The 15,048-nt window shown below is 36.0% G+C and overlaps 1 protein-coding gene across 2 annotated transcripts; it reads left to right on the top strand.

Annotated features, from left to right (window-relative positions):
* The first annotated feature begins 818 nt into the window (after nt 1-818).
* Nucleotides 819-2,752, top strand: LOC113304743. 2 transcript variants are annotated; one of them, XM_026553885.1, is made up of 3 exons: nt 819-1,089; nt 1,224-1,340; nt 2,171-2,752. In XM_026553885.1, exons 1-3 carry the CDS (start codon nt 1,009-1,011, stop codon nt 2,438-2,440), a joined length of 468 nt encoding a protein of 155 aa, XP_026409670.1. In that variant the 5' UTR covers nt 819-1,008; the 3' UTR covers nt 2,441-2,752. The 2 variants fall into 2 exon arrangements, with proteins under 2 accessions (XP_026409670.1, XP_026409671.1); XM_026553886.1 differs by having other exon boundaries at nt 829-1,089; nt 2,174-2,752.
* Nucleotides 2,753-15,048: the final 12,296 nt, after the last annotated feature.

Below are 15,048 nucleotides of genomic sequence, written 5' to 3'. Positions count from 1 at the left end.
ATGAATTACTTTATCAATCCAGTACAACCTTTTCATACTTTGAATAGGCCGTCCTTGTAGCCACGGCACAGTACGGGTGGTAAACAAGTGGTTAGATATTGTGACGTATATGTACGTTTGTTATACGCAAAAGACATTAACGAATAAAACTTAAAAAATCACGGCAATTAGCATGAACCTTGCATGTTTGACCATATCTAGTGGTGGGGGAAGGGGGAACTATCAACTCAACTACTCTGATCATTGGTGTTTACACTTTACAAAAATAAATGTGCGCTACAGAATCGAAAATGTCTTGTTTGGATCCCTAAATCCTTTCGTTAGACTTCAGAATAGCTCATTGATAGTAGTTGAATGGCCTTTGCACATACTTAAAACTCAACGAGCAGTGATACACACGGATTTTTTTATCCCGAGATGTATCCCGAAAAAGGATCCGAGGGACAAAAAAAACTTCTAAACATTGAGATTAGTAAAGGTAAAAATGAGTCCCGATGTTTGTGTTTTGCGGGATTAAAATTGGGATATTTTTTTTTTCCAGTCAAGGTAGCATTTTCGAAACTCAACCTCAGCCTTGAATTCTTTTTCATTTAAAGTTATTCTAAAGTCGTCTAGCTAGTTGTCCGACTCCAAGTAGACAGTTGTTATTTTGTTTTGGTATCTAAATTACTACTAATATAAATCGATTAGACTAGCTAGCTCAGGTATAGCCCTATATATTTGGAAAGAGATAAGGAAAACAAAATGACATAAAATATACTGTAAATATAAATTCTAAACATGATGACATAATTCCATTTGAAGCCTTTTGAATATTGTAGAAAAACAAGGGTATTTTAGTATACAGATAGTTTACAAACACAAAGTAGAAGATCATTGATCCTTCTCAGAACTACATGTATATAAAAAGCCATGTATCTAGCCATGCCTATGCAATATAAGCTGAGAAACCTTCAAAAATAGGAGTCCAAGATACTTAAGAGAAAGCTAGTCAGCTAGCTAGCAGAGATGGTGTGCAGAGTGGAAAGGAATCAAAAGGGTTTGCAAAGAAAACTTCGAATTCTTCGTGACCTTACCGGTTCAAAATCGGTAAGTAATGTTCTTCATATGGTCAGTTAGTAGTATCATCAAGTTGTTTTGGTTAATTTTGATCCCTTTTGATATTTACGGTCTCATCATTCTAGTTACTAATAGATCATCATTCATAACCACATAATACACAGGTGAGGATGAATTCCATCATTTTGGATGCCTTTGACTATATCAAACAGTTGAAACTCAAAGTTGAAGCTCTCGACAATCAATATCTTCACCTAATCAGCCGTATTCATCCGCCCACGGTAACGATCTTCTCTCTCTCTGTATCCCTCTCTCAGAAGTACTATCTCACAAAGAAATTTAGATTAGATCAACTCGATTCATTAGAATGAATTAAAAGGAAGAATATTTGCTTTTAGTGATATAACAGGATGACTCGGGCATCATCTTGCTTTTAGTGATCATAGCTTAATAAGAACTTGTTAAATAGTTAATTTATCATGTATGCATGACTCGTCTAGCTAGTATGATAGTATCTGTATAAGTATGATTCTCATTTTTCTTTTCTCGATTCCAATTACAAATTAATTTACTTTGATTATCTCTTCTCACTTGATGGAAGACTTGTAAGTAAATTCAAGGTAGCATGAAAAAACCTGTACTTGTTGCTCGTTCTTGGCCTTTGTAGATGCAAGCTTCCGCGTGTAGTCCGTCCTTGTTTATTTTAAAGATTCTAACTACCCTCCGTCCCAAAATAATAGGCTAGTTTTATGTGTCATTTGTACATCAAACCAGCCTATCTTTTTTTTAAATGATACATAAATTTAGCCTATTATTTTGGAACACAGGTAGTACTAAATTTAGTGATTTAAAATAATCTTTTTCTTCTGTATTATTTTGAATTTAATCTTCGTGACTTTGTGTTATCATCGAACTGTAAGAGATAATTGTAAACCCTTTTGATTTCTTTCCACTGTTGCAAAGAGATAAATTGTTTGTTGGGCTTAGTAGATGGGTACCTGTTGCAAGAACTGTAAACTTCAGTGTAAATGCATGATGGGCCGCCTTATCATTTTCAATTTTGTGTGGATAGAAAAAGTTAGTAAATTTGCTTATTATTGAATGTATGAAGCAGGAGGTAAAGGTCGAGAGGATCGGCAATAATGGTTTTTTGGTGAAGGTGAATTGCAAGAAAGAGAAGGATTTGATGGTGCCAATATTAGAAAGTTTTGAGGAAAAAGGTCTTAACGTGCTTCAACTCAATGTGTCATGCAACCAATCCGCATTTTGTATGGAAGCTATCACTGAAGATGTAGATTGTGAAAACTCGAATTATCTAGATGTTAGAGATGTAACGGAGACTGTTTTACAGGCTTTGAGAGGCAAACTTGGAGAAATATAACCAAGCATGTTGTTGCGTCCTTCATTGAAAAATGCTTACCAGAAGTAAGCGAAGAACAAAGATCCCAACACACAAAAAAGGCATGGAGAAACTCAAGCCGAACACTTCTATAAAGAGAGAAAAACAACCCAAAAAGCTAGCAACACATTAAGCTACAAAGAATCCAGACCAATTCGATGTAACATTTTCAAGAGAGATGCCTTCAAGAGGTTTGGAATTTCTACACCAATTATAAGCTTGAATCTCATTTGATGGATCATTTGATCTTCATCCGTTATCACATAGTTGAATATAACATCATTTCTGCTGTTCCATATGATCCAAGTTGAAAAAACGGGGGTACAACAACCACACCCAATATTTCGCTTAGCAATCTGTATGGACTAGATCCGATATACTTTCTAGAGAATCAACTAGACAGTCAGACTCAATCTAGATAACAGTATATCAAAGAGTTATAATATCTCTCTTTCTCGATTCAATTCTTACTCAAGCAAATAGAAATCTGCGAGTCTAATTGAATACAAGAGAAAACACTTGAACGGTACCGAAGACCAGTGTTCAAGTATCAATCAATCTCAATCAACAACCAAAGGTCGGATTTCCAATTGATTGATTCTAACGTACAACCTGTGATATTTCAATTATATAACAAAATATAACGCGGAATAGAAATAACACAGACACCATATTTTGTTAACGAGGAAACCGCAAATGCAGAAAAACCCGGGACCTAGTCCAGATTGAACACACACTGTATTAAGCCGCTACAGACACTAGCCTACTACAAACTAACTTCGGTCTGGACTGTAGTTGAACCCAAATCAATCTCACAATGATCCAAGGTACAGTTGCGCTCCTTACGTCTCTGATCCCAGCAGGATACTACGCACTTGATTCCCTTAGATGATCTCACCCACAACTAAGAGTTACTACGATCCAAAATCGCAGGCTTTGACAATAAACAAATTTGTATCACACATAAAAGTCTACGGTAATAGATAAATCAGTCTCCTACAAAAATACCTACGAGTTTTGTTCCGTCTTTTGATAAATCAAGGCGAACATGAACCAATTGATAACCCGGACTTATATTCCCGAAGAACAACCTAGTATTATCAATCACCTCACAATAATCTTAATCGACACGGCGAAAGAAGATATTATGGAATCACAAACGATGAGACGAAGATGTTTGTGACTACTTTTATATCTTGCCTATTGGAGATATCAATCTCAAGCCAATCTTTGCGATTGTACTCGTACGATAGAAAAAACAAGATCATATCACACAACTACGAGAAAGTAGTATCGGTCTGGCTTCACAATCCCAATGAAGTCTTTAAGTCGTTAACCTGGTTTTAGAGAAGAAACCAAAGGTTAAAGGAGAATCGACTCTAGCTTACACAAATAGTATCACACGTAAGGTGTGGGGATTAGGTTTCCCAGTTGCTAGAGTTCTCCCTTATATAGTCTTTCAAATCATGGTTTGCAATCAATGTTAGCTTGGTAACAAAGCATTCAATATTCACCGTTAGATGAAAACCTGATTAGATTCAAGCTAATATCTTTCAACCGTTAGATCGAAAACCTAGCTTGTTACACACAAATGAAATGCACGTTTCTAAGTTTGTGTAACTGTACCCAAACATGTACATTTGTTGGTTCAACAATAGTTAACCAAATGGTTAGCTATATGAGCACTTTCATATCAACCATCTTCTTCTTCACCATAACTAGTTCAAATGACTCAAATGAACTAGTTAGATAGTTGTTCAATTGCAAGGAAATCTTATGTAACTACACAAGACACAATTGAAGTAAAAACGATTTGATTCACTCGAATCGGTTCATGAACTTTATAGCCACGGTTTGAAATTAGCATTCCTTAGTTTATATAAACATGAGTTCACAAACAACGTCTTTAGATATAACCAACTCAAGTTCGCGGATTGGGTTCGCGGACTTAAGTTCCCGGAAGAAGTTCTCAAACTCCAGCAGATTTTCTCGGGTCGAGAACTTCTGCCAGTTCGCGGACTGGGTTCGCGGCTCTTGTTCCGGTTCTCTTGATCAACAAAGTTCGCAAACTTCGTTTCAAGGAATAAGAATTATACATGCATGTGTTTCCACAACAATGGTTATATAATCTAAACTCTCATTTCAATCATTGAAACATTCTTAGAGGACGTTATATAGTTGTTATTCACAAACCATTTTTCGTCAAAGAAATTTTCAAAGTGATTGAAACATAACATGACTTTCGTCACTAGGTAAAGATGAAATTGGCTAAAGCGAAAGCTTACCAACACATATTTAGAGAAATAGATAGGCGAGATAAACTCGGCTCGAAATAGCAAATGTGTATAATCAAAGTATATATAGCAAAACGACTTTTGTCTCAAGATAGGAAATAGAGTAGATAGACTTTTGAGTGATAGATAAGTTCAAGTCTCCACATAGCTTTTTGTCGATGAAGTTCCACCAGTTCCTTGAGTAGTTCTTCGTCTTGTATGATGATCCGCCATGGAGTTCTTGAGCTCAACTACACTTTCTATCCTAGTCCGAGACTTAGCTACAGTAGACTAGAAATCAAGACTTATAGTTTTGATCACTAACATTGACAAACATGCTTGAGATAGCAACGCATGCGAGTTCGACCGAGCAATGCTCTAACAATCTCCCCCTTTGTCAATTTTAATGACAAAACTATCAATACATATGGAATACAAAAAAGATAAATAAACTTTTGTAGCTCCTATTCCACATGTCTAATCTTCAACATTACTCGAAATCTTCGTCACTTCCAAGTACTCCAATGATCCCAAAGGTTATAAGTTCAGCATCATCGTTGTTGAAAATCCGTAGCTATAACAATGATAAAACAGAATTCTCGATCATTGTTATACAGTGTCATAGTATCATTACACAGCATCAAAGTTCAATTGTATCACAACTTCGACAATAATACTATGGTGATATGTATCACCCCCCCTTAGTCAATACTCCATCTCACATGGAAACTACTCCCCCTTACATAACGATCCGAAAACCATATGTATTTGTAGTGTGAACTACATATTAATTCTTCCCCTTTTTGTCAATAAAATTGGCAAAGGTACGAAAACGGGATCCTAATGAAATTTCCAAAAGAGATATTTCATGACCAAAAGAAAGCATATATCAACTTGTTTAGGTGCAATCATAAAGCCGAAGCTAAATGCATTCATCAAGGAGTTTAGAGATACAAGATAACCCTATAATATTCCACATCCGCACTCCCTACAAAGATTTGGCAATTAAGCACAGTCAATTAAGAACTCTCCCCCATAATATGTCATTCCCGAAAGAACAAAAAGAGCGACCTTAATTTCGAAAGAAAATAAGGATTTCTTTGGACATAACAAATCACATACGAATATGAATTTGAATCAAAAAATACTCAATTAGATTAACCACAACAGAACCCATAATTAATCTAATTAGAAATATACAACAAAATTTACCACAAAAAGTGATGAATTTAATTGATCATGCTCGACATAAGAGAATCTATGGAGCAATAACTAAGTTAATCATAGGAAAATAATCAACTCAGTCAATAGTGCTCAACATGAGATAACTTACGGAGCCTCACAGTAATACATAAAATATGGATCAGGGAAGATCAATACTGCGGAATACACAAGGATTCTTTCTATTTTCCATTATTATTCGCATAACAACATTCAATAGACATAATCCTTGCAAACAAAATATTTTAACCTATCTTCCATCAATAATTGGCACAATAGGCTTAACTTTTGTATTTGTTGATAGGTTAGGAAACCTACAATAATAATACTGCAAGTGCACATCGTCTAACTAGTAGACAATGGCAAGTATAGGTCGTTCCCACGAGGAGTGTGAAATACTCTACCAACTAATACCAAAAGCTAAGTAATCAAGAAGATGATGTTCTAAGGATTTTCATAAATTCGGTAGAAAATAAAATAATAATGATTCAGAAAATAAACAAAATGGGAAAGGGTTACTAAGGTTTTCGATTTCCACCAATTCAATCATATAAAACTCTACTAATTTCTATTTATTACTCAAGACAAATATCGAAAACAATCTCATGTCTCGGAAGATAGTATGTTATATTCTAAGATATTGTTTCTCCGCTGTAACTTCCTTCGCTTCATGGGTAGTGATTCTAAAGCATTACATATCAATCATAAATCATGTCACGTCAAGGGATTTAACCAAAACACGGAATATCAATTGAAAAACATATATAATTAAGAAAATCACACGAACAATTAAAATACCAAGCTATATGAAGAGAAATTACTACTCAATGAATATTATTATAAATATCATCTTAAAGTTTATATAATCAAATTGGTTTCTATATAAACCTTAATAACATGGATTAGCTAGACATGGCCTTCTCAAAAGCCATAAAATTATCTTAATCAAACTCTAGATAAAAGAAAAAGAGAATGGGAAAAGTAAAATATAAACCCTATTCTCCGAATGGCTGTGTAGCCGCGCCTCCAACTCCAGGCGGCCTCCCCTTTGTTCTTCTTCTCGTAAGAGTATATAATATGCTGCGAACGCTAGAGTTCAACTAAGACCTAGCAGAATTGCCAAGGCCCGGTCCATAAACAACCAGTGGTATCCACTTACAAACCCATCTCCATTTCAAAATCCAACATCAGAATCAACTATGACCAGCGACTTGAGCTCACCCAACTCAGGCCACATCACTAAACTGCAACCAACTTTATGCCCTGATAATTAGCCACCGTTGCCTGCACTCGTTAGCTCATGAAGATCAATTCCGACTGTATTCACGGCTGCTAACTGCCCAGACGACCATAAATCCATCTTGCCTCCCTTTCTTCTTGTTTTCACGCAACTCCAGATAAGTTACTAGACTATCTAAGTTTAGTCACCACTACCGTCCACCGGCTACTCCCATAGCAGATCACCTCAAACCAAAATTCCACCAGCTCCTTTCTTCACTGTCGACTGCCATTGTTGCTGCTTTATTCTTCACTGACTGCAACAGCAAGTCTCAGCTCCTTCGAACTCTATTCGCGGCACTGAATTCCCATTAAATCCACCATCTCCTTTACTCGACTCCATCAGCACAGCTCCAACTCAGTTCTCGGAACAAGATGTTCTCAGCCAACACAAATGCAACCACCAATAATCATCCATACGGACAACATCAGAAATCGCCACTAAATTAGTTCCCAGCTCCATTTCACGCGCACCTGCAGAATTCAATCGATGCCACAACAGCCAACGTACATCACTTTGTTGTTTATCTCAAACTTGGTCACGAAAACAACTTTCCCTATTTTATCCTTCCATCAACGCCAGCTCAACTCCAATCTGGGTAGCAGCTTCTCTCATTCGATCAAACAGCCATACAAATCACCTCATAGGCTCGAGTACACCATCCTGCCAGAACTAACCACAACACCGTCTCGAGATCAAGTACGGCTAAGCACTACTTTCAACTTCCTGAACTTTGCTTTGCTGCCAATCCTCCAGCGAAGTCCATCCCAATTCAATTATTCTCAAAACTCAGGTCACGAACACAAGTCTAAGCCATCTTTATCACCAGTCGGTCACAGCATACTTTCTACAACTCCTAATTCGATCACAGCAACAAACCCCAGCTTGTGTTCAATGCTTCACTGAACTAAAATCCCATTTAGAATTCAGCCCCAAGCCCATTCAATTCAGTTGTCGCGGTTGCTTCATAAATCTCCGATTTAACCAACATATACTCCTCCAGACCATGTGGCATTCAAACGGGTTAGGTGCACAATACTTGGAAGTAGGAATTACCAATAGGTACTATTATGATAGTCTTAATTAATTGCAGGTCCACTCACTAAAGTCCATTAACTAAAGGTCCATAATAAAAAGAAAAAGAGGAAATTTGACTAAATTTTTTATCCCCTGGTCGGGTACACGTGCGGGATGTCATAATCCACTTTTAAAAATTCCCAAACTACCCATTCCCTGATAGTACATATATATTTCTTTAAAAAAAAATCACCATTTTTTCCAAATCCGAGATCCGCTCTCCTCCTCTCTTTCTGCTTCTGCTCAAATTTCGCTTCTGCTTTTGGATTACGAGCTAGAGTTTTTCTGAAGATCTCTTTGAAGATTTACAGGTATGTTATGTAATATCTTTTTCTGCTGCTGTTGTTTGTTTTTTTCAATTGAATCTGTGAAGATCGGATTGTTTTGATTACGTTTTCACTTTCTTGTTTCGTTTTTTGTTTGTTTTTTGCGTTTATTTTTGTTTTGGTTTGTTTTTGATGAATCTTGATCGTAATTATTCAATTTTTTGGTTAGATTATGATGTTTTTAACATATTTGAACTTTCGATTTGATTATCTTGTTGTTTTCGCTTTTTTATTTTATCAAAATCGTACTTGTTTGTTGTTTCAGGGGTATTATCCAACAGTACATATGTTGCATACTGATACAAATTGCTTTTGATTATGTTTTGTTCTTAGTTTTATCACTTGTTGTTGTTTGATTCATAAGTACATATCTTCGATTCTGAAATAAGACTCTCTCGATTATGTTATTTTGATAGATTCTTTACATACAATTATTTTTTAGTTCATGAATCAGCAGTACATATGTGGCATACTGATACAAACTGTTTTTTTTTTGGTCTAATCGTTGTGGTGTTTGATTAAGGTTTTGATCTCCATGTTTGATTTCTTGATTATTTACTAGATCTAGATGAATAATCACGTTTTTGGTTCATTTCGTTATTAGCTTTGATCATACTAGTTCCATTTTGTTGTTTTTAGATTTGTTTTTTTGTATGAAACAACAGTACGTATATCCTGTATTGACAGAAACCTAGCTTATTTTGAATGAAGAAGAACAAGATGGTGCATCGTTATGATTTACGAGGAGAATATTTGTTTTCTGTTTCCAGGTATGCTTTCTAATCATCTTGTTTGATTATTTTGTTCGGTTTTTCTTCTTTTGATTTGTTTTTTTGATTGTATTCTGATAATCCAATCGATTTGATTGACGCTTTTATGGTTTTTAGGTTTGTTACAGTTGTTTTTCGTGTATGAATTGACAGTACATATATGGCGTACTGATACAAAACTCTTCTAATTTTGTTTTATTTGAAGTTTTTCCAATTTTTTTGGTTCGATCCATGAGTATGTATGTATAATACTGATAGGAAGTGCTATTTGCTGTGTTTTTGCTCCTTTTTTAGTCTTACCCTTCAGTACTTATGTGAAATACTGTAATATGTCTTTCGATTCTCTTATTTTTCATAGATCTGTCACCTGTTGTTGTCATACTGTTGATTTGTAGTTCATGAATCTTCAGTACATATATCGCATAATGATAGGAAGTGCTCCTTGTTATGTTTGATTCAGTACGTATACGAAATACTGAAATAGATGCTCTTTGTTACGTTTGATTCAGTACTGGAATTGGATATGGAGATGATCTGGAGTTGCAGTTCAGAACTTATTGCAAGAAATGACAGATTTTGAATGATAGGAACATGAGTTGTTGTTGGTTCAGATTTGCAAGCTTGTGAAATTGGTGGTGGTCTTGATGAAGTTACAAATTGGTTGTGATGTGTGTTTGAAAGAAGGTGTGATTATATGGATTTGGAGGAACATAGAAGATTGGGTTGCTGATGTAAACTGAAGATACAGATGAGATAGAGGAGGAATTGTAGGTGGTGATTACTGTGAACAAAATCAGTGGATACATTCTGGTTGGTGTGCACTAACTTGTGATTTCACTGTGATAGATACATTTTGTAATTGTGTCATTTTGAAAATCACCAGAGCATCAAAACACTTATTCCTGTCATTTTCCACCGGTAAATCTCATGTGTGTCAGTATAATTGCTAACGTCTCTTTCTGGCCTTTCTCGTCTCAACACTGTTTTGTTGTTGTTGCGGGATTAACTTCTTGAAATAGGTTGGGGATATTGTTGATGGGTGTCTTTATTATTACTACGGTAAGGATGGCAAGTCCAGAGTGTAATGGTGGCCATATAAAGTTTACAACTGAAGAAGCTGCAAAGAAGGTATACTTCCCAGATTATGCTCTAGAATTAGTCAAATGTTATGTATATCTTAAATTGCACTCATGATTAATTTATTGTTGCATGCATTAAATCTTCGTGAATACTTGTTGGGTCCCCGTATTAAACTTATCCCTCGACTGGAAGACCCCGGAGCATCGAAAACACTTCTCATGAAGGACATACCATTTTACACTGTTAGATATGATGTGTGAGTATATATATGCGATTGTTGTACTTTATTCTTTCTGACATTTGTTACATTTCATCTTCTTAACACGCTTTTGTTATTGCTGTTGTTGGATCAAGTTCTTTAAACAGGTTGTGGAAATTGTTGATGTGCGTTTCTTTTACGATAAGATGAAAAGTTCGGCTGGTCTGGCCTTATTGAGTTTGCAATGGAGAAGCTGCAGAAGGTAAACTTCCCAACTTATGCTCCAGAATTAGTTGAAAGTTCTGTATAGATTGTACTCGCAATTAATTTACTGCTGCAGGCAGAAAGGCTAAGTGGGGTAGAATTATCGGGCAGTCAAGTTGGACTTTGCCGTCAAGCAAGAGGCACTGGAGCATCAAAAACACTTTGTCTTAAGAACCTGCCATTTCACATTATGAAATCTGATGTGCGGGTATATATGCTGATTAACCTTACCCTTTCTGACCTTTACCACATTCCACTGTCTTAACATATTTTTTTGTTTCTGCCATAGGATCATTTTCTCTAAAATGTTGGGGATATCGCTGATGTTCATTTCTCTCGCGACAAGTATCAAACTACTTTAAGGAGAGTTTCCCATGTTGAGTTTGCATCTGAAGAAGTTGCGAAGGAGGTAGATTTCTCAGCTTATGCTCCAAAATTTGTTGCAAGTTCTGTATCTTAATTGTACTCATGACTATTGCAGGCAGTAAAGTGGAATGGCAGAGACTCATTAGGTTGTCCTGTTCGACTTGGCATTGTTCGTGACAACCTCTGTGTCCAAGGTCTTGATACTTCTCTCGGAATCGATAAGGTATAGACATTTTGTGAATGGTTGACTGCAGAGGTGCTGGTGCTGCAATAAAGTAAAGTGAATTGAGGAGTACTCAGATTCCTAAGTAGTGTAGCAAATATGTAATCAAATTTGTAAACAGTGTAGCATTATGTACTCAAATCTATGGTCCTTTATATGTTTTAATTAAATTTGGACCTCCAGATAAATAAAATCCCGATTTGGTAGAAACATGTTATTTCATACGTACTTAAACAGTGGGGTATATTAGTCATTTTCATGTTTTCAAATAACTTTGGACCTTAGAATAAGAGTAAAATCTAGTTGGACCCTGCTATAAATAACCTTATGGGCTTAGGACCAAACAAGAAATTTTACTACTTGGAACACTAATAGTAATGGTCTACACATCTTGATCTTGGTGGCTCACGTGCATACACCAAAGAGAACCTTTGTTTCTTGTATTCTTTCTGGCCGTGATTTCCATAAGAGGTGCCAACAAACTTTAGTTCATCTCCGACTCCTTTGCCATCTTCGTCTAACCATCAGCCGTGACATCCTTAACCAACTCCAATAACTGAATTCGATCACCACAGACATGCTTATGGAATATACTAATACAACATGAGGTAGTGGATCATGCCATGTCCCAGTTTAACCTTTTTAGCTCACGACACCATTTCGACTCCCTTCTGTTGTTATGGTAACAAGACTGGCTGCTGATATATGAAGATATCAGCCAGCCATTTGTTTGTCATTGTGGTTGCTGATACATGGAAATACCGGGCCAACCATTTTGGTTGCTGATATATGAAAATACCAGGACAACCATGTTTCATCGTTGTGGTTGTTGATACATGGAAATACCAGGTCAACCATTGTGGTTGTTGATACATGGAAATACCAGGCCAACCCATTTCATCATTGTGGTTGCTGATATATGGAAGTACCATACCAACCATTGTGGTTGCTGATACATGGAAATACCAGGCCAACCCATTTCATCATTGCGGTTGTTGATATATGGAAGTACCAGGCCAACCATATTTTGCCATTTTCGTCGCAAACACCATTAAGTCTCACATTTTGTTGTTTATTCGTTGGATGATCGAATTCACTTGTACTTTCTACAAAAGCACTAAAATAGTGTTATTAACCAAAATATTGAGTCCTAGCTAATATAAATATGGGTATACAATATAAAATTTACATGCTTATCAACACCCTCATACTTATATTTTGCTAGTATTCGAGCAAAACCGAGATATTATGCAATAGATTTTTTTTTTTTTTTTTTTTGGAGAATTTAGAGAAAAATCCTAACAAAATCGCCACTCCCCCACACTTAAACATTACATTGTCCTCAATGTAGTAGAGTCATCCAACGTAGAAATTAAGGTGGTAAATGCAAAAATAAACAATACAAAATAAGAGATAGAGTAGAAGGAACAAATCTGATGGGTTGACTCCCATGAAGCGAAAGTTATCTGTTTCCTGACTTTCCAGTAGCACATTCTCAAACAATATGGGGTTGGTACCCCAAGGTAAGATGCGAATCATATATATAAAGCCTGAAGAGTTGGGGATCAACCCAACTAATCTGATTAGTCGAAAACATGAACCTGCAGTAAGAAAGATTAGTACCTAGAGAGAAAAAATTGAATTCAATCTTATTCAAAACATAATTCGAACCTTGAATATGAAGGAAATCAGGTTCGCAGATGATTAATAAAGATTTTTTAAAGAACTGAACAGTTGTTGTACTCCCTAAATCTGGTTCCAGGTCCGCGGAAATAACTTCCACGGCCGATATTGGTTCAAATTCAGTTATGTCGGGCACACAAACATATGTTGGTTCAAATTCACTCTCTGAAAAAGACCTCAATGGAGCGATAATATCACGTCTAATAGACCCATTCTCATCCACAACAGTTTCATTATTAATATTATTAAGATGAGAAAAATCATACCCTGATAGGACGGACAATGGCTTAAGGGTCAAGTTCGGAGCTTTCTCGACTGATGAAACTAGCGATACTCGGACAGAACTATAGGTTCTACTGTTGGCTTCCATTTATTAGTGTCTAGCAGTGGTGTGGAGTCTAATAAGGCATTGACTTCACAAATAACACTATCATCATCAAAATCATACCCAAAATGAGCTAAGAAAACTTCTAATGGATCTTCCAAGTGTCTCTTGCAAATGTTTTGCGAGTGCATACTTTCTTTCCACCTGCACTTCAGACTAAAGTACCAAAAAAAAGTCAAACAAACTGCGTAAAAAGAACTAAAAGAAATCTAAAAGAAAAATAAAAATAAATTATGTACAAAAATTAAAAATAAGCTATATACAATGATATCAACTAGTGAGTTTTTTCTACCACTCCCCGGCAGCGGCGCCAAAAACTTGATAGGTTAGGAAACCTACAATAATAATACTGCAAGTGCACAACGTCTAACTAGTAGACAATGGAAAGGTTAGGAAACCTACCAGCCATTTGTTTGTCATTATGGTTGCTGATACATGGAAATACCGGGTCAACCATTTTGGTTGCTGATATATGAAAATACCAGGCCAACCCTGTTTCATCGTTGTGGTTGTTGATACATGGAAATACCAGGCCAACCATTGTGGTTGCTGATACATGGAAATACCAGGCCAACCCATTTCATCATTGTGGTTGCTGATATATGGAAGTACCATACCAACCATTGTGGTTGCTGATACATGGAAATACCAGGCTAACCCATTTCATCATTGTGGTTGTTGATATATGGAAGTACCAGGCCAACCACATTTTGCCATTTTCGTCGCAAACACCATTAAGTCTCACATTTTGTTGGTTATTCGCTGGATGATCGAATTCACTTGTACTTTCTACAAAAGCACTAAAATAGTATTATTAACCAAAATATGAGTCCTAGATAATATAAATATAGGTATAAAATGTAACATTTACATGCCTATCATTTGTCAAAAGTTCATTCATTCTTTTATCAATACATGCATATCGACTTACGAAAGACTTTACTTTTGACAAGGTATGGGACAATCATAGTTCACAGACGCAAACATACATATTCCATAAAAATTGCAATATATCAAACCATAAAGATTAATACTGCAAAAATCATCTTCCAAACAATTTTAGAATTTAAACAAATAAACCTAAAAACATGAAGATGAAAACGTTGGACATAGCTATGTGTAATCACAATAATGGCTATTCCAAACTCTAGTTATTCTTCTAAATAAAGACAATAAAAGAAGATTTACTAGGCAATAATACCTTTGAATAATTCTTTATCGTCCCCGAACTCCTTGTCGTCAACAGCCATTGGGACATAAGGTTCATTAAGGTAGGAGTTGATATCAATAAACCTTCTTGACTGCTGTTGAACCAGGGCCTACTGAATCTCATGAGTCTTATACACAAAAGCCTTTATTTGTTGAATCTCCTTTCGCATCTCCTTCATCACTTCAAGAACGTCAGAAAACTTCTGAGAATTTTAAGGAACGACTCTTGGCTTCC

This window comes from Papaver somniferum, chromosome 8, assembly GCF_003573695.1.
Source record: "Papaver somniferum cultivar HN1 chromosome 8, ASM357369v1, whole genome shotgun sequence".
Taxonomy (NCBI): domain Eukaryota; kingdom Viridiplantae; phylum Streptophyta; class Magnoliopsida; order Ranunculales; family Papaveraceae; genus Papaver; species Papaver somniferum.
The sequence above is the reverse complement of the archived record's forward strand: the minus strand, read 5'-3'. Positions and strand labels throughout refer to the sequence as shown.